The following is a 20,904-nucleotide window of genomic DNA, read 5'->3' as shown; positions in this document are numbered from 1 at the left end:
TAAGCCAAAATAATTGGGGATCTTTTTCATGGGCCCGACTCGTTACAAGCATGAATAGGTGGGCCTCGAAGCCGAAAAGGTTGAGAACCCCCTGGTCTAAAGGATGTGGGGAATTTGTCCAGATATCTGAAAGACAAAACACTAGCACTGGTTTGTAAATGTTCTCGAGTGTTCTGAGACACATTCGAAATTTACGTAAGGACTTAAGCAGTAAATATCACTGCAGGAATATCATTATGTTGTGTGAAAAAAAGAGAAGTGAAGTCACTGCTTGAACTGAAGGACTCGGTATACCACTAAAGAAATGAGATCATGTCTTATGAACATGATTACATCAGAGAAGGACATACACTACTGTTCAAAAGTTTGGGGTCACTTTGAAATGTCGTTATTTTTGAAAGAAAAGCACTGTTCTTTTTAATGAAGATCACTTTAAACTAATCAGAAATGCACTCTATACATTGCTAATGTGGTAAATGACTATTCTAGCTGCAAATGTGTGGTTTTTGGTGCAATATCTCCATAGGTGTATAGAGGCCCATTTCCAGCAACTCTCACTCCAGTGTTCTAATGGTACAATGTGTTTGCTCATTGCCTCAGAAGGCTAATGGATGATTAGAAAACCCTTGTACAATCATGTTAGCACAGCTGAAAACAGTTGAGCTCTTTAGAGAAGCTATAAAACTGACCTTCCTTTGAGCAGATTGAGTTTCTGGAGCATCACATTTGTGGGGTCGATTAAATGCTCAAAATGGCCAGAAAAATGTCTTGACTATATTTTCTATTCATTTTACAACTTATGGAGGTAAATAAAAGTGTGACTTTTCATGGAAAACACAAAATTGTCTGGGTGACCCCAAACTTTTGAACGGTAGTGTATCAGGAGCCCTGGAGTTCTGAAGTAGTGTGTCACATATGGAGCACTGCTACAGATTTAAGAAAATCATTATTATTATTATTATGGTTCGAGACGAGGCCTTTTTCCCCAGTGAAAAATTCCTAAAGTAATCCGAGTTTGAGTGAGGATTCATTCTTGCAGCACCACTGAGGCCTGAACCCACTGATGAACCACACAGTATGAGCTTTAATCCACTCACATCAGCACGTGCTAATGTCCTTACTCCAGCACAAGAACAAAACCAGAAAGGATGAAGGGATAGAGGGATGTGATGAAGGCTAATGACCTGGCTGAGCCTCTGCAGGGTTTGTCCAGCATATGCTGCATGTGAGATATTAAGACCTGTAATTATGTCCTGAGAGGAGAGGGCAGTGAGATTAATTAAAGCCTCATAAACAAGACCTTCATGTTCAGACAGGCTCTGTGTGTTCTGGCAGGTGGAATTCATTTCACCGTTCCTGTACAGGTTGAATTTGCATAATTTGTGAGGGGAAAAAAAAGTCCAAGTGTGAAATGTATAAAGTGTCGGAGTAAATGCATTTCTTTCTTTTTTTTTTTTTAAACTTGAAAAAAATTTCAGTTTTTTAAAATTTATTCGGAAAATAAAAACTCTTTGGAGATATAGTAGTTACCTTTCCGTCTCAAATAAAATTCTGTCTGAGGCCCACTTTACGCGGGGACGGTCTGAAACAAAAACGCAAAAGTCCGTTTTCGTTCTCACTTTTTTCCGCGTCTACACGACCGTTTTCAAGGAGGAAATCTGCGTCTATACGGTGACGCATAAATGTGTGGAATTCAATTGGATGTGCATGCCAGGCGGCTAGGTGGTGCTGTGAAAGACCTCCGCTATGTCTGCACGCATGCGCAACGTCTTCCGTCTTGTCTGATCTGCACATCTGCGCCGCGAAAACTTTGACTACTCTGGCTATGGTAAGTAAGAAAGCAAGTAAAAAAGTAAGAGCATACTATACCCGCCTCTGTTCATTAACGGTATATGTGCAGATTCGGTATAGATGTTCGAAGGACTCCTGGACGTTTATTAAAGCTGCCAGAGCAGCTTGAAGGTCCGTTGGATCGATGTAATCAGACATGCTCTTACTTTTTTACTTACTTTCTTACTTCCCGGGCTGGCATGTACAGTATATGACATATGTATGACGTAAACGCGTACCCGACGTGAGCAGATCCGAGCAGAGTTTCGCGTATTGGGTAGTTTAGACGGATATGCAACGGGGGCTGTTTTTAACTTATCCACTCTGGAAGGCGTTTTCAATTTTTTCCATTTTTCAGCCTCGGAAACGCCGTCCCCGTGTAGACGAAAGGCACTTCCGATAAAATATTTAGTCGTTTTTACCCGACAGCGTCCTCGTGTAAACGGGCCCTGAATCTCAGATGGTTTGAGAAGGCCATTATGTTAGATCCTATGTAGTCCGCCAACTCCGATGGGTGGGGCACGTCATCCGTATTGCTGGGTTTCACATGACGTCACATCCGCCTCATTAGTTATTCAAAACTTTAGTTAGTGGTCTACCAAAGCTCAGTTGACAAAGCGTTTGTACGGAGAAGGCGCATTGTTTGCATGAAAAATGCCTTACGCTTGCGTTGTTTTAGGTTGTTTGAATCGATCAAACCATGAAACTGATGAGTTTCTTCAGGGTTCCCTGTGAACTAATAAAAAAAAAAAAAAAGGGTGAATGAACACAGGATTTCACAAAAAGACGTCGAGAAAGGTGGCTTTTGAACCTCTTGCTGAAATTGAAGGAAGCCTAGCCGAAGCATGCTCAAGTTTGCAGTGATCACTTGGTGAAAGGTTTGAATTTCCCTCTCAGCTATGGCCTTAGTGTTTTCCAAGTACTTTTCTTGCGATGCGTCATTTTACGGTACTTTTTTTTTTAGTCACGAAGCGCTAAAGTCCCCAGCTGTTTCTTTGTTCGCTCCTCACAAAGTCTATATGTATGAAGGCCGCGACAAAATTCTTCCCCAGCCGTACAGTTACAATGCGCCGTGATCACTTCTCCGTCTTGTTTAACTAAGATCCAGGTCTTTAAAGGGGTTTCTGACGATCTTTGTGAATGATTTACCTGAGAGATAAGAGCCAATACAAGTAAGAATCAAGCGAACTGTCGCTTGTTTACACTTCAACTTGCAGCGCTTTGTTGTCAAGACATGAACGAAAAGCTTTAAAAAACCATACTTACACGGGCAAAAACAATACAGGATTCATTCGGCAGCAACTTGATACCGAAGTCCTTTACCCAGCCACATACAAAAAAGTTGTAAGCCTCCATACTCTCCCACGCTTTCATCTGTTTTGCGGTGTAGAAGGACGTCTGCAACACCAGATAGTTCGAGATGTCGGGGAACTCGACTGAAGGGTCGTTTCCGAGGTCGTATGACAAATCCTTCTTTCCCAGACTGTAGGGGTCGATTCCATTGCACATAGCGATCTTCTGAATATATCGAAAGCCAGCAGTGGCTTCTAGATTACGAGCATACTCTGATAAGTTATCGCTAGTTGTTTGCACTACGGCAGCCTTTCGACCACCAGCTATTTCACTTCCGGTAAAACCGCTAAGAAAAGTCACGTGACCGCCTCTGCTAATTTTGTGGTGGCCTGGCGGCAAAAAATTATCACCATGAAAGAACAGTGACAGTGCAACACTGGCAGCAAATACCACAACCGACTTCCAGTGCCCTCACTGCTCCAGACACTGTGCTTCCAGACTCGGATTGCGGAGTCACCTCCGAGTTCACTGATGATGATAGAACAATAAAGTCTTCTTCAGACCCAAAGGACAACCATAAAAAAATGTAGTCAGCATATATGGTTGTTTAAAAACTGAAATAACTAATTAATATGAATTCTTGTGTTGCGTAAAAATGAATTGAACATCGTGGATGTTAAAGGAGAACTGAAATAATTTTTAAACTTGCTTTATTTCTTAATTAACGTGTTATTCAATTACGTTTTCGCTTTCAGTAAGCTTATATCGTGACTCGTATTGGCAACTAATTGCAATTAAATATTATACTTATCGGCCTATTCGGTTTTTAGCCGTGTTGAATTTAGTTCGTTTGGTCCACAGCAGGCGTCGCTTATCCGTGCGATCTTCACGAGACTTGTGCGAGACTTCGAAACGTGAAGTGTCAGCCAGGTGTCAGTGCCACCATTTTGAAAACTGTTTTCCAAACGAAATATTGCACAAAAACGAGTTTAAATGACGATTACTGCCGACTTTTTTCAAACTTTCCTGATTGCTATCAAAACAAACAAAACTTCCGGCTTGATTACGTCAGCATTCGAAAGAGAGCGCGCGCGTCTTTTGACAACGTTGGGAGATGTCGGTCACTTTGATTTCCGCTGTATGTTTTACTTCCGTCCTACGATGTCTCGCACAGGTCTCAGCGAATCTCGTTTACGGCCATTGCTTTGACATACGGACTGATATATTACAGAGCATATTTCAAACACTCATAACCTCATAACTTGCTATAGCAGTGACAAAATAGCGATCAAAAATGCGTTCCGATATTTAATAAAATGAGAAATAGAATTTTGCTAAAAAAATTTGCCTTCAGTTCTCTGTAGAGTCTGCAGAGTGCCAGGAATGGCAAGACTTCATAATAATCTCTCACCAGATGCCAGTATCAAAATACTCTCCTCTTAATGCTTCATCCAGTCTGAGACAGAAGAGGTGTTCACACGGCACATATTTGCATCGATGCTGCACCGATGTATTTTGTTGCGATATATCTTACACCGGTGTAAATTTTGTGGAGCGTTCACACGTCACAAACCTGCTTACTAGAGAGAAGCGTGTTAGCACCGGTGCAGCCCCACTTGCGTTCACACGGCAGTTTTTGCGACCGTGCTATACGATAGTAATAATGCGGAAATGAAATATGCGCATGCGTGAAAATGTACTTCCTTTTCCCGGTTGTCATGGCATCACCAAGCGCCGGGAAAACAACGTGGATGAAGACACCAGTGTTGCCAGATACTGCTGACGTTTTCCAGCCCAAAATATGTTCAAATCCGCCAAAATGCACTTAAAACCGCCCAATCTGGCAACACTGGAAGACACGCAGTTCTGTTGTTGTTGTTGATATTCGCCATTTTGGAAGCGCAAAATACCAGGATGCAAATTATGCAATGCCCGTATGTAATCAACTCTCCTCACGCGTAGCGAGTCTACCCCTGTAGCGTTCAGACGTCCCATTTTATATCGGTGCTGCCCCGCAAACTAGCATTTACTCCGGAGTAAATTTCTTAAACCACCTCCCGAGCAGGGTTAGATTTGCACCGGTTTAAGCAGCTTTCAGGGGCTACACCGGTATAACTTTGCACCGTGTGAACGCTCTACCGGGGCAGCCCCGGTGCTACACCGGAGTAAAAGTTGCCGTGTGAACACCCCTAGAGAGCGAGCAAGCGAGATGATGGAGTGGTGTTAAGATGGGAATGGGACAAATAAACAGGGTACTCATAAAACAGCTCTTAGATTTTTAATATCTTTTTTTTTTTTTGGCTTCTCACTCACAAACAAAACTTCTTTACAGTATCTCAAACTTCATACCTTGTCTCCTGTCAAAGCGAAAATTTTACAGATCTCTTTGTCTGTCTGGCGAAAGATTAAGAACAGAAGAGAAAAAGTTTATAAAACAATCTCTGGTTTTTACAACTGAAAGCTCACGGAGGTCAAACTTTACAATAAGCCTGAGTGCTGTCTTCACAGTGCTGTTATAATTGCAGCGACCCCGTCCATGCAACTCGAGCCTGCTTTTCTGATGAAGCTTGCCTCGATGAGTCGTCAGCTCCAGATTTCATTAACTTCCTCATCTATATTAAATAGTACCGGGTCCCCTGGCTGACGCAGATGGTCACCTCAACGCTGGAACCGACTCCATCATCTCAGGCTGAGTTTTCCTGATGATGACTCCGCTCCTAATGCTAATATAGCCAAGACATTTTACTTCATCGTATTTATTGATGAATGTTCGTACAGTGTCGTCTTACTGGCCTGTCTGATGAGTTTAGTGTTTTTTGCCCTCTTTCGTGCTTAGCCGGGGTGTTCATTGATTTATTTGTTGTGCTGTCTCACTTGAATTTAGCATTATTAGCGTTAGAGCGAGCTGGTAATTAATTTTTTCCCCCAAGACCAATATTTCACTTATTTTCATCAGTGTTAATACAAAAGAAATCCCATATATTTTAATAGTTTAATTGCCTCTGCAATGTGTTAAACTCTCTTTAAGCACAGATACAGTCACTTTCTAGGGAAAATTTAGAGAGGATCTTACACAGATGCGTGAAGATATGAAGTTCATCTATCTTTGAGTAGTGAATATGTTCACGAGTCAGCGAAACGAACAAGTGAAATATTTTTCAACACAAGAAGATAAACTTCATCTCTTTGCGTCACCGTGTAATGTTTTTTATATTTTATAGACAGATCCAAAAAAACCAAAATGCTAATCAAAAGTTTTAATATTAAACCGGTTCGCCATTTTGACAACGAGCATCTAGTTAGCAGGAAAACACTGGGAATTACATCATCGGAGTGAAATATCAGGAAGGTCTATTCCTTTCTAGCGAGTTCCATTCATTTGGTGTGATAGCATGCGATATTGTTAGCATATCGCTTATCCGAACGTGTATTGCGTCACTCTACCCAATGGCGAATGAGCGTTGAATATGGTCATGGGCGCCGCCGGGGGGGGAAAGGTTAGAACAATTCCAGGGGCCCAGCACTGCCATGGGGCCCTTTAAGGGGCTGATAATATGCTTTTAATGATTTTAATAAGACTTTTGAAATAACAACAATGCAATATTCCATCTGGTAAAATGAGCTAATTGAACAAGGTTGTCTATTTCTTGAGTTCATCAACATATTGTCATTTAACCCTCCCCCTTTTGCGAAATGGTACGGTCCAGTTCTGGTAGAAGCGCGATGCGTTAAATCTGTGTGCTGATCAGTGCAACGCTACTTGCTGCTGTGTTGCGGTGCAGCAGCCAGCCAGCCAGCAGTGGAGTGCGTACAGTCTATGATCGCTAAATATGAAGAGTGGCTGTCAAAAACGTAAAGAAAGGCAGCTGAAAGCTGAGAGGGACCGGAGAGGCAGGCAACTGGTCACTCAGTTTTTCCCAAAGAAAGGTAGCTATTGCTCACACGTGTATTCAAAATATTAGCGAATGGTAAATGAACAGTATGAACGTGGTTGGATTAGCCTATCAAGAGAACACTTTTACAGTTTGTACAGTGACATTTTTTCCATTTTAATAACTGAACTGACTTGTGTGATAAACAAGATGAAATATTACGTTATGCTGGTGCTAATAACTAGTGCTAATAACCAGTTTCATAAGTAATGGGGTGCCCTAAATATGCACAGATTCAGCCTCAGGGGGACCTCCGCCCTACCAAACCACTGAACCCCCCTTTGGAGAAGGAGGTAAGCAGCAATACAACCCATAAATGCTTTAGGATTGAAGTTTTTAATGAGCGAGCGCCATATACAGTTTGCTAGATTAAAGTGTTGCTAATAGTTTGCTAGATTAAAGTGTTGCTTAGCAGTCACATCACACATTTCACTACCAATTGTCCTAGCACAAGAAGGCATGTGGCAAAATCTTGAATTTTAATTTGTGATTGTAAATGCACCAGAATTAGTCACTGACCAGTTTTCATCTAGTCCCTGGTAGGTTAATACATAAAATGTAATAACAAAGTCACAAACTCAAGGTCCATGGGCTATCAAAAGTCAAATAATGACAATAGTGCAATTGTGACGAGGGTGGGCGAAGTTGGGGGCCCCAAAATTCTAATCTTTGATGGAGCCCAAAATTTCTGGCGGTGCCCCTGAATATGGTTTATTATATTGCATGGTTGTCAAGACAATATGACGTCACATCAGAGACGTAAAACGTCCGCGCAAGCGAGTGACTGGGACGATATGCAAACAAACACGGCCGCCAGGTTTGCGTCATTAAAAATGGAAGATTTTTTTTTTTTAGATTTTTTTGGGGGGCGGGCTTTTTTCACCTCCATTCGATAGGACCGCGCAGAGACAGGAAACGAGACGGGGAGGGATCGGGAAACGACCCCGGGCCGGAACCGAACCCGGGTCCCCGGACCCACGGCACGGCGCCCCAGTCGACCGAGCCACAGCGCCCCCCCCCAAAAAAAAGGGAAGATTTTGAGATAATTTTGAAAGAGAAAGACGTGTTGAACACCCGAAAGGAATGTGTATGAATAATAAATATTGGCTGGCTTTTTTCGTGGTATATCAGATATGTTCCATTCAGCTACTCGTCTTCAGCTCGTTCAATATCATGCTAGCTGAATGGAATATATCTGATAGACCATGAAAAAAAAAGCCAGCCAGTATTATTTATTGAAATATGACACTCAGATCCGTGATGCATTTCATTTGAAAAATGTGAGTTTTTCAACACGAGATGATAAACTTCATATCTTCAAGCCAACGTGTGATTTATTTTCTTTTTTTCTTTTTATATATCGACACATTCACAAACAAAAAGTACCCAAATTTATCAAAACAATTCATCGATTTACTCATAAGTGACATCGAGAAATTTGTATCACGGTTCTCCGTGTCCTGGATGTAGCTCGTGTGAAAAATACCAGTGGTGCGTTTCCCAGTAAAACACTCGTGTCCATATATAATATAAAAGAGGTAACCGGTAGTTTTAAAGTGAAGTGAAAGTGGTACAATTTACTGTTTACCGACCTGCAGGCTGCTGTTAAATCATTCTGCTTAATTTTATTAAATATGATTAATGTGTGAGCACTCAGTAGAACCGATTGTGTATAAACGTGAATAATAAGCAAGTTTGTAAGAACATTATTTCACATACTCGTTACGGAGGTATTTTCCTAAAATATTAATCCTAATTTATTTTTTCATGTTTCCCAGCTCTTGGAAAGTTATAATATATTTTGTTCATGTTGTAACTTGCACACTGTCCTTACTATACAGTATTATGTTGCATATTCATGATTTTTAATTTTTTTTTTTTAAAGCAAGTAATAAAACATAGCGAGACGCACTGTTGTAGGTGAATAAGTAAAAAATGGGTTGGTGTGATGCAAAGCAGGCCGGATGTTACAAATGTTCCAGGTATTAGGTCGCATAATAAAGGTAAATGATTACCACCCTGAAGTTGATTATTTTCCTATATCCACACATCCCAAAGTATAAATAAATGTTCTCTGAGAGGAAGCCTCACCATATCGATGATATGGTGGTAATTATTTTTTTTTAACAGTTTATTATTTGGCTGTTATTGGAGTCTGCCATACAAGTCCCTGCAAACGAGCTCCTGCTATCGAACCGATACGGTGTTCGAATGATCACCTCATCTCATCTCATTATCTGTAGCTGCTTTATCCTGTTCTACAGGGTCGCAGGCAAGCTGGAGCCTATCCCAGCTGACTACGGGCGAAAGGCGGGGTACACCCTGGACAAGTCGCCAGGTCATCACAGGGCTGACACATAGACACAGACAACCATTCACACTCTCATTCACACCTACGGTCAATTTAGAGTCACCAGTTAACCTAACCTGCATGTCTTTGGACTGTGGGGGAAACCGGAGCACCCAGAGGAAACCCACGCGGACACGGGGAGAACATGCAGACTCCGCACAGAAAGGCCCTCGCCGGCCACGGGGCTCGAACCCGGACCTTCTTGCTGTGAGGCGACAGCGCTAACCACTACACCACCGTGCCGCCTCAAATGATCACATTCAAGGAAATTTCTCGCAAATAAACAAATTGAGCTGAAAGTCGGTCTTTGTCTGTCCTTTATAAAAAGGCTGCATGTTGAATTTGTTCTTAACGATATCACTAAAGTGATGAAAATAGACGGGACTATTTTTTGTCAGGGAGGCCGCCATAACTCCATCATGCGTGATGTCATTTTTTTGTGAGCACAGAGGTGGTGTTACAAGTGCATGCTATACTAGATTATAGTATAATATTATGGTCTATCGTGACTTCTCAGTCAATTTGTTTGCATTTCTCTATGGCAATGCAGGATTAGAAAAGGAATCAGAATAAAGTAGTGGCTAGTTTATTGCCTGTTTCTTAAAAATATCTTCCATCCGTTTGATACGTGACGCAGGATGCTGTTGTGCTGCTGGTGTTTTGTGGCGAAACAAAGTCGGGCTCGCGTCTGGCTTCAGTTGTCTTTCCTGCCTCGTGTCTCGCTTCTTCCCAGGGATTTTTTTTTCATACAAGTCCTCTACAAATCCACAATCTTCTGTAAAATGCTCACTGCACAATTTACTGCTTTTTCCAGGAGTAGTTTTCTCCCTTCACTTGATGAAGCCACTCGGCCAAACGTCCTGGTTCCAGGATGGAATGAGGAAGATGTGCGGAATTCTACGTCACGCAGCACCACCCTCATTTTCATCTCCCTCCCAATACATCCGTGTATCTGGCTAATCCAGTATGGTTGCACCTGGGGGAATAGAATAGAATAGAATGCCTTTATTGTCACTGCACAAATGTACAACGAAATTTAGTTCATCATTGGAGAGAAAAGTATGGGTGCGCCGCCACTCTTGGGTACTTCAGCCCAACGCTGTCCCATGTTAACCTAACCTCAGAAAAGGAATCAAAATAAAGTAGTTTGCCATGCAATATCATAAACCATATTCAACGCTCATTCTCCATTGGGGAGAGTCATGTAATACATGTAGGAGAAGCGATATGCTAACAACATCGCATGCTATCAAACCAAATGAATGGAACCCGCTAGAAGGGAATAGACCTTACTGATCTTTCACTCCGATGACGTCACTCCCAGTGTTTTCCTGCTGACTAGATGCTCGTTGTCAAAATGGCGGACCGGTTCAATATTAAAACGCTTTTGATTAACTGTAGCATATTTTTTTTAAATCTGTCTATATAATACAGTATAAAGAACATTACATGGTGACGCAGAGATATGTTGTTTTTTTTCGCGGCCCGGTTTCCATTAAATCGTGCACTCTGATTGGCTCGCGAGCGGTCCGGAATCCTACGATACGGACCTTTGGTGACTCGCTCGTTCACAACAACAAACATAGTAGCAATTTTTTGTCAACATTTATTTTTGCATTTCTCAGTATAATAGCATTAATTTTACAGCATGGATAGCGATAACGACAGCGTTCACAGCGAAAGCGAGTTTTACTACTCTGATGAAGACGAGATAAAAGAAAACGTTTCAGGAGAAAGCCGAAAACGAGCTTGTTGCAGATTTGTTCTAAATATGGTTTCCCTTTCGGGCGCGCTCATTTTCTATTAGAATGTGGTAAAGAAAAAAAAAATATTATTGACCAGCTTAAGGTCGGTCCGTATTGTGAAATACCATGACCTTGGCCCAGAGGCCTCGGCCAGTATTTTCAAGACCTCGGTCACGGTATTTCATGATACGAACCGACCTTAAGCTGGTAAATAATATATATATATATATATATATATATATATATATATATATATATATCTTCTCGTGTTGGAAAAAAACATTTCACTTGTTCATTTCACTGACTTGTGAATATATTCACTACTCGAAGATGGATAAACTTCATTATCTTCACGCATCTGTGTAAGATCCTCTCTAAATTTTCCCTAGAAAGTGACTGTATCTGTGCTTAAAGAGAGTTTAACACATTGCAGCGGCAATTAAACTATTAAAATATATGGGATTTATTTTGTATTAACACTGATGAAAATAAGTGAAATATTGGTCTTGGGGGGAAAAAATTAATTACCAGCTCGCTCTAACGCTAATAATGCTAAATTCAAGTGAGACAGCACAACAAATAAATCAGTGAACACCCCGGCTAAGCACGAAAGAGGGCAAAGAACACTAAACTCATCAGACAGGCCAGTAAGACGACACTGTACGAGCATTCATCAATAAATACGATGAAGTTTAGGATGTTTGTTAAAATGTCTTTGCTATATTAGCATTAGGAGCGGAGTCGTCATCAGGAAAACTCAGCCTGAGATGATGGAGTCGGTTCCATTATCTTTTTTTGAATTAACACTGATAAAAAATAAGTGTAATATTGGTTTTTGTTGTTGTTTTTTTTAATCTCGAGTCTGCTTAATTTTTTCATCTAGAACATCTTGTATTAATGTACAATGATGATATTTTATAACACCATAATTTCAAAATTAGAACAAGAAGAAGAACTTTATTCATCACACACTTGTGAAATTCCTCTCTGCATTTAACCCATCTGTAGCAGTGAACACACACGTGAGCAATGAGCACGCACGCACACATACCCAGAGCAGTGGGCAGCCATGCTAACAGCGCCCGGGGAGCAGTCGGGAGTTAGGTGCCTTGCTCAAGGGCACCTCAGCCCAAGGCCGTCCCATATTAACCTAACCGCATGTCTTTGAACTGTGGGGGAAACCGGAGCACCCGGAGGAAACCCACGCAGACACGGGGAGAACATGCAAACTCCACACAGAAAGGCCCCCGTCGGCCGCTGGGCTCAAACCCTGAACCTTCTTGCTGTGAGGCGACCGTGCTAACCACTTACACCAGCAATTTGTCTCAAGTGCTGTTCTCGAAAATTACTCAACAACTCATGTCAGCAATGCTTTGGTATTCGATACATATAACATGCTGTGTTTTCTTCAAGAATATTACCTGTTCATTAGAATAAATAGCAGACTTAATCCCCTTTTTTTTGTCTTTCTGCCCTGTTTACCGTATGTTCACTATCCTGACGTTCTGGAGGTTCTGTCACAGGGCAGCACGTGTCTAAAGGTCTTGCAGGTGTTGTAATAATTGGTGTCAGTCAGGATTAGACCTATACGGTCAGTTTATAGTGCGAGTCTACACTCCTCGCCATGCTGTACTCTTACACAGATCATGTTTGAGTCTCAGTCTGTTTCGTGTCCTCGTCCGTGCTGCGTCCACAGGAAGCGCCGATTATATTTAACTATTCACACACTGCTCCAGTGAGGATGACGGCCAATGAAATGAGAGCAGGCCCTTTTTTTCCCTCACTCTGAGACGTCACACGGATCACAATCGGGATTTCACAGATGTTTCTGTAGAGGAGCATTAAATATCACGAGCAGGCGCTTTGCCGGTGCTTTTCTCCTCCGTTGCCGCCCTCAACACGAGGGAATCTCCTTCTAAAGCCAACAGATTCACACTGTGGAATGGAGGGCAGCTTGATTTTGTGTGTGCATGCACTCTCACTATTTCACACTACACTGGGGTCTGCTCAGACCCTGTTGATTCCCACCCACTCCATCTTTGCAAGTTATTGGAGTTGCCAGTTTCTAGAGCCAATCCATTTCCACCTCTCCCAAGTGTCGCTGTAGCGTCTCTCTGTTCATATACTGTATATTACATCGAGTCTGTGTCTCGTCCCTTAGTGGGGAAAGCTACAAAGAGCATTTTCACACTTGGACCAGATACTTGAGTTCATAGCCAAGATTGATTTTGGGAAGAGGGGTGTTTGTTCTTTTTTTTTTTTTTTTTTTGAAAATCCCAGGTTATTTTCACCACAGACAAATTCCTCCCAAACTGCACATTGTCCAATTTTCTCTCTTACTTCTGCCGAACATGCTGCCAGCTATAGCACTGTAATCTTCTCATTTGTGTTGATTTAATAACGTATTTATATAATTTATTGAATCAATATTTATTTACATTTGCTCCAGGGACAAGTGGAGTCTTTTTGTGAAAGCTGCTCACTTGCATCCAGAAATAGTTCTCTGTTTTCTTGAGTCATATATCTATCTACAAGTGTACAGCGTAATAGACGTCATGCCTCTCCGCAGCATTTACCAGGGTAATACGGCTACCTAAGAAAACCAGCATGCTCGTTTTTCTAAGACTGTAAAAGTCAAAAACATCTGACATTTAATGTCCTCACCTGGAGCTTTTGCCGCTGTAATGTTAAGAACGGCCTTTGGAAAGTCACTGCTTCTCCTCCATTAGTGTAAAGCGATGGGTCGTTTTCTTCTCACGTCCTCAAGGTGTTCACTGAAGACTGACACTTGGAGAAAGTGCCTGGTATGCTGGAGGATCACTAATGCAATACAGTGACCTCTGAGCAAGCTCTTTAGCATGACGACTCGGTGGAATCGGCGATGGGAAACCCATGCTGTCTTTCTCCGGAAGAGAGATCTAGTTTGTGTTGTACTGCAGTAATGTATGACGTTCTCATCGAGGTTTAATGCAAGTCCAGGTTCTGATTGATTGATATTTACAGTGGGGCAAAAAAGTATTTAGTCAGCCACCAATTGTGCAAGTTCTCCCACTTAAAAAGATGAGAGAGGCCTGTAATCTTCATCATAGGTACACTTCAACTATGAGAGACAAAATGGGGGGAAAGAATCCAGGAAATCACATTGTAGGATTTTTAATGAATTAATTGGTAAATTCCTCGGTAAAATAAGTATTTGGTCACCTACAAACAAGCAAGATTTCTGGCTCTCACAGACCTGTAACTTCTTCTTTAAGAGGCTCCTCTGTCCTCCACTCGTTACCTGTATTAATGGCACCTGTTTGAATTCGTTATCAGTATAAAAGACACCTGTCCACAACCTCAGTCACACTCCAAACTCCACTATGGCCAAGACCAAAGAGCTGTCAAAGGACACCAGAAACAAAATTGTAGACCTGCACCAGGCTGGGAAGACTGAATCTGCAGTAGGTAAGCAGCTTGGTGTGAAGAAATCAACTGTGGGAGCAATTATTAGAAAATGGAAGACATACAAGACCACTGATAATCTCCCTCGATCTGGGGCTCCACGCAAGATCTCACCCTGTGGGGTCAAAATGATCACAAGAACGGTGAGCAAAAATCCCAGAACCACACGGGGGGACCTAGTGAATGACCTGCAGAGAGCTGGGACCAAAGTAACAAAGTCTACCATCAGTACTACGCCGCCAGGGACTCAAATCCTGCAGTGCCAGACGCATCCCCCTGCTTAAGCCAGTACATGTCCAGGCCCGTCTGAAGTTTGCTAGAGAGCATTTGGATGATCCAGAAGAGGATTGGGAGAATGTCATATGGTCAGATGAAACCAAAATAGAACTTTTTGGTAAAAACTCAACTTGTCGTGTTTGGAGGAGAAAGAATGCTGAGTTGCACCCAAAGAACACCATACCTACTGTGAAGCATGGGGGTGGAAACATCATGCTTTGGGGCTGTTTTTCTGCAAAGGGACCAGAACGACTGATCCGTCTAAAGGAAAGAATGAATGGGGCCATGTATCGTGAGATTTTGAGTGAAAACCTCCTTCCATCAGCAAGGGCATTGAAGATGAAACGTGGCTGGGTCTTTCAGCATGACAATGATCCCAAACACACCGCCCGGGCAACGAAGGAGTGGCTTCGTAAGAAGCATTTCAAGGTCCTGGAGTGGCCTAGCCAGTCTCCAGATCTCAACCCCATAGAAAATCTTTGGAGGGAGTTGAAAGTCCATGTTGCCCAGCGACAGCCCCAAAACATCACTGCTCTAGAGGAGATCTGCATGGAGGAATGGGCCAAAATACCAGCAACAGTGTGTGAAAACCTTGTGAAGACTTACAGAAAACGTTTGACCTCCGTCATTGCCAACAAAGGGTATATAACAAAGTATTGAGATGAACTTTTGTTATTGACCAAATACTTATTTTCCACCATAATTTGCAAATAAATTATTTAAAAATCAGACGATGTGATTTTCTGGATTTCTTTTCTCATTCTGTCTCTCATAGTTGAAGTGTACCTATGATGAAAATTACAGGCCTCTCTCATCTTTTTAAGTGGGAGAACTTGCACAATTGGTGACTGACAATACTTTTTTGCCCCACTGTAAATAATACTGGCTGGCTTTTTTTTCATGGTATATCAGATGTATTCCATTCGGCAAGCATGATCTTGAACAAGTCGAAGACGAGTAGCTGAATGGAATATATCTGATATACCACGGAAAAAGCCAGCCAATATTATTATTATTATTCATACGCATTCCTTTCCGGTGTTCAGTGCGTCTTTCTCTTTCAAAATTCTCTCACAATCTTCCGTATTTAACGAAGCAAACCTGGCAGCCATGTTTGTTTTCCAATCGTCACAGTCGCTCGCTAGTGCAGAAGTTTTACATCGGCTCCGACGTGTGACATGATGTTGTCTTGACAACCATGCAGTCTCGTAAACCATATTCAACGCTGGGTAGTGACGTAATACACATAGGATAAGCGATATGCGAACAATATTGTATGCTGTCAAACTAAATGAATGAAACCTGCTAGAAGGGAATACAGTAGAACACCTTTTTATTCCATTGAAAAAGTGCCCTGTATGGATAATAATTTGTGATATTTACTTGAACATCCATCCAGTTGTAGGGCGGCATGGTGGTGTAGCGGTTAGCGCTGTCGCCTCATAGCAAGAAGGTCCTGGGTTCGAGCCCCGGGGCCGGCGAGGGCCTTTCTGTGTGGAGTTTGCATGTTCTCCCCGTGTCCGCGTGGGTTTCCTCCGGGTGCTCCGGTTTCCCCCACAGTCCGAAGACATGCAGGTTAGGTTAACTGGTGACTCTAAATTGAGCGTAGGTGTGAATGTGAGTGTGAATGGTTGTCTGTGTCTATGTGTCAGCCCTGTGATGACCTGGCGACTTGTCCAGGGTGTACCCCGCCTCCCTGACTACACTTCTGACTTTCTTCCTGGCCACCTTCTGTCGTTCCTTCATGAATACTTTCCGGATTTCTCCTCACTTTCTGTCTCTCGCTCTCTCTTTCCTTCAGCTGATTATTTTTCCTTGAACGGCATGTACTGAAGCTTTTTTATTCAAGTCTCTTTGGTCATGACACAAGCCCTTCATGGAAGGCTCCCCCTCCCCACACACACACACACACACACACATCAGTTTAGAGTCGCATGTTTTTGGGAAGTTGGAAGAAACACAACGTTTCGACCGTAGTAGGTCTTCGTCAGGTGTTGAAGACCTACTACAGTCGAAACGTTGTGTATCTATCAATAAAATCACCGAGAGCAGCAGCGACAGTGTGCGGGTATATTTTTTCTTTTTAATTGACGGACTTTTTTACCCTGCACCTGTACAAAGTTGGATGTGCGTGCACTCTCTACTACAAGTTGGAAGAAACCCACATGGGAAGAACATGTGAAACGCCACAATGATATCATAACGCCGACAATGATATCACCCAGATGAGGATGGGTTCCATTTTGAGTCCGGTTCCTCTCAAGGTTTCTTCCTCATGTCGTCTGAGGGAGTTTTTCCTCGCCACCGTCGCCACAGGCTTGCTCGTCAGGGATTAATACATTTATTAGGGATAAAATGATCTCATGTTTAAAGCCTTTATTTTTCTGTAAAGCTGCTTTGCAACAGTGTCTCGTTAAAAGTGCTATAGAAATAAACTGACTTGATTTGGCCGTGACCGGAGTTCAGGATTGAACCAGGGATGGTTCATGTATTTATGTATGTATTGTTATTTATTGTTTCAGTTAACGCTTGTTTTATTTTATTCACATATTCAGTTAGCCGACATCTCACCGTTGTAGGTTTTATATACAGGTTTTCTTTGCACCTGTGAAGAAACTGTCATTAACAAATAACTTTCTTTTGTGGTCTTGTGTGTGAGCAGGATGGTGCAAGAAGTCCATCGGTGTCCGAGGTGTCACTGACCCGCTCTCATGAGGATCACGAGCGACGCATCTCTCACTCTCTCTACCCCGGAGCTGTCGAGGGCATGGACGACCCAGTCAACACTCGCTCTGTCATGGGCAGAATGATCGGTGAGGAAATACACACACGTCTGTTGTTCACTCATGTGCTTTTCCACGCACACATACATCATATTGCCCAGCAGGGCCGGCTCTAGGTCTTTGGCTGCCCTAGGCGAGATTGAGTTTTGGCGCACCCCCCCCCCCCCCCCCCCCCCCCAGAAAAAAAACCCTCTAATAACATCTAAATAACACTTTAATCTAATCACTCTATTCTATTACTATTAAACAACGTACGGTGCATGGACAATAAACAAGAAGTCATTTTTATCTATTTCATTATTGTTCTTATTATCATTATTAACATAAAGTGTCACAAAGTAAAATGAGCACACAAATTCAATACATATCTCCATATAATGGGCAAAAACTCTTCTGCACCCTGTTCAAAGTGTAGTGCATGGACAATAAACAAGAAATTATTTTTAGTTTCTTTTTTGCTATTAAAAGTTAAGTCATCTCTGAAGAATTAACAAATTAAATGAATAAAAAATTCTACAATTCTAAATTGTGCAAACTTAAGCACCCTGTTAGGACATCAATGGGCTGTATTTTCAAACAAAAGTGCTATTATGGGTACTTTGTTATTGAAGTCTATTGCTGTTTGCATCTAGTTAGCTCGGCAGACATTGATTCAGGCGTCTAAAATATTAATTTGCCACTATAATGGTTGATATGAGAGATTAGATCAGACTTACCTCTATACTTGGCTCTATTTGTTTCTTCCTGTAGCCTTCGTTTGCGCCCTTGCGCACCCGAGAGTTTGGATTTCTTCATTTAAGCACTTGTAGTCTGGGCTACTTTTTGCAGTGGCTAGCCATTCTCATTCCCCGATGAACACCGCTCCCCCCGCCCCCCTTATAACCTATCATTGTGCATTTTTAGTAGGTATAAGGAAATCACCGACCACTACTGCGTAGGCTACACTTGTTTTTCAACCTTTCATGAGCCAGGGCACACTTTTTTCAATGAAAAAAATCTCAAGGCACATCACCAATAGAAAATGTTGACTGAAACTAAAACGCTGTCAATATTTACAATATACAGTCATTCTATAATTTTCCACGGTACACTTGGTGATCTCTCACAGCACACTAGTGTTCTGCGGTACTAGAGTTCGGCAGCACAGTGGTTGAAAACACTGTACGCCACTGATGCACTTGGTAACATTCAATAACTCCATCCCTCCTTTTTGGTGGGGTTTTGGTCGCCCTTGGCGCCCCTGGGCACACTTTGTGCTCTAGGCAATAGGCCAAAACAGAGAATAGCTGCGGATGCGCACTTGCGCGCCCGAAGACACACTATAGACAGGGCGAACCACTGTTGAGCGCTTATTGTTTCATGATTAACAACCACCACCACACCCCACCCCACCTTTTTTTGACAAATCGCACCGACTACATGCTTTGCTGTACAATTAAATTAGGCTAAGACATTATAATGCTGACTCGTTTTCAGAATAGTGGAAGTCATAATTTTTCTCCCCCCGTTTCTGCGCCCCTGGATGGACGCAGCGCCCTTAGCATTTGCCTATATTGCCTATGCCACGGGCCGGCTCTGTTGCACAGACAATACTGATCGAAACAGAATATCATCTATATATTCTATCCACGTTCACCGGATATGAGCAATCGCACGCTCTGATTGGCTACTCTACTACTAGGATATCAGCTCATATACCGTGAGTAGAGAAAAACAAAATGGCGGCGCGCATCATCAGATATCACTTTGTTCTCAAGTATTTAAAAGAAACCGAAATGGCGAAAAGAATATAGTCGTACATGGCTTATAGCCAACTCGGTGCTACGCGCCTCGTCGGCTTTCAGCTCATGTACGACTCCGATTTTGTGGAATAATTGTTAAATGCACCACATTTTTGTCCTGCTGTCACTTTTTTTTTTTAAACACACACACACACACACACACACACACACTTCTGTTTATTCTGCCCTACTTGCTGCAATCGCTTCTCTTCGACAGACCCACTTTCAAAAAAGTCATAAATATCTCCCATGTCAGTGTGAAGTGCGAGTTCCTGTAACTATGCTTGCAGTTGAAGTGTTGAAGCGTTGAAGCTCTCAGCTCTAGCAGCAGACGACACGGGACAAACGAGTTGCGTGGAAAAGTTGGAGGAAGTTTGACATGGGGAAGATGGGAGCAGTCAGTAACGACAGGCTTGAAGAATTGTCACATTTTCAGTGGCAGATTGACATTTATTTGTTTGTTTGTTTATCGTGATGCTGTCTGACAGTGCATATACAAGAATAGCGGGCTGCACTGTGAGTTAAGGTCAGTGAGTGGAACGTGGTGTTCAGGACAACCTGAACGGCAGTGTGTGCTGAGTTCTCCAAGCATTTCAGAAGAGTATTTCATCTCTCATAAATAAACGTATATAGGAGTCTGAGCGATGTCACAAAGTATGTTACGCAAGCATGATATTGGACTGTTCGGGGAAAAAAAAAATCTACAAATAGTCCAGGGGTCCAGGAGGCAAAGCCCCTGGAAGTTCTCGGGTTTTAGCATTTTTGACACCTAAGGAATACCATTTCAAGGGGGTACATTTCCGAATTTTTATGAAGTAATAATGCTTCAGTATTTTGGCCTGAAGCCTATGGGTTTTGAGAATTAGACACACTTGCAGGTATCACACAAGCCTTTGTGCCACTACTGCCACACACTACAATGATTTTTGCTCACTTAGTCTTAGAAGATTATGATTCATACAAAAATTGACAAGTAATATTTATTATTACTTTGAAGGTAAAGAGGAACTGAAGTCAATTTTAAACTTGCTTTATTTCTCAATTAACATGTTCAGTTACAGTTTCGGTTTTCGTAACCTTATATCGTGACTCGTATTGGCAACTAATTGCAATTAAATATTATACTTATCGGCCTATTCGGTTTTTAGCCGTGTTGAATTTAGTTCGTTTGGTCCACGGCAGGCGTCGCTTATCCGTATGGAATCAGTTTTGTGCCAAAATGTTCATACAATACTTTTGAAATATCAAACAAAAACGACAAATCAAAATACAAAAAAGTCAATTTTTTTAGACTGGCAAACAAATTATTCGTGTAATCCTGCAAAATATCAGTCTATTACTCTTCAGAAACCTTTTATTTTTGTTCCGCGTCTTTCTCAGTTTTGTTTGACGTAATTTATTTTGGTTGCGATTCCAGCTTTCTCGTTTGCGCTCTCTGACTTTTTGCTTGCAGTTTTGGCACAAACTTCA

At 42.0% G+C, this 20,904-nt stretch overlaps 1 protein-coding gene across 5 annotated transcripts in view; it reads left to right on the top strand.

The window, feature by feature from the left end:
* pard3aa (par-3 family cell polarity regulator alpha, a) overlaps positions 1 to 20,904 on the top strand; it is a 1,023,559-nt gene that overhangs the window by 647,018 nt on the left and 355,637 nt on the right. For all 5 annotated transcript variants that reach the window (XM_060922480.1, XM_060922479.1, XM_060922478.1 and 2 more), the window contains one exon: positions 17,533 to 17,683. In XM_060922480.1, the coding sequence (XP_060778463.1) occupies positions 17,533 to 17,683 (151 nt within the window). The remainder of the gene's footprint in view (positions 1 to 17,532; positions 17,684 to 20,904) is intronic.

This window comes from Neoarius graeffei, chromosome 5, assembly GCF_027579695.1.
Source record: "Neoarius graeffei isolate fNeoGra1 chromosome 5, fNeoGra1.pri, whole genome shotgun sequence".
NCBI classification, from domain to species: Eukaryota; Metazoa; Chordata; class Actinopteri; order Siluriformes; family Ariidae; genus Neoarius; species Neoarius graeffei.
This window is presented reverse-complemented; position numbering and strand designations above follow the sequence as displayed.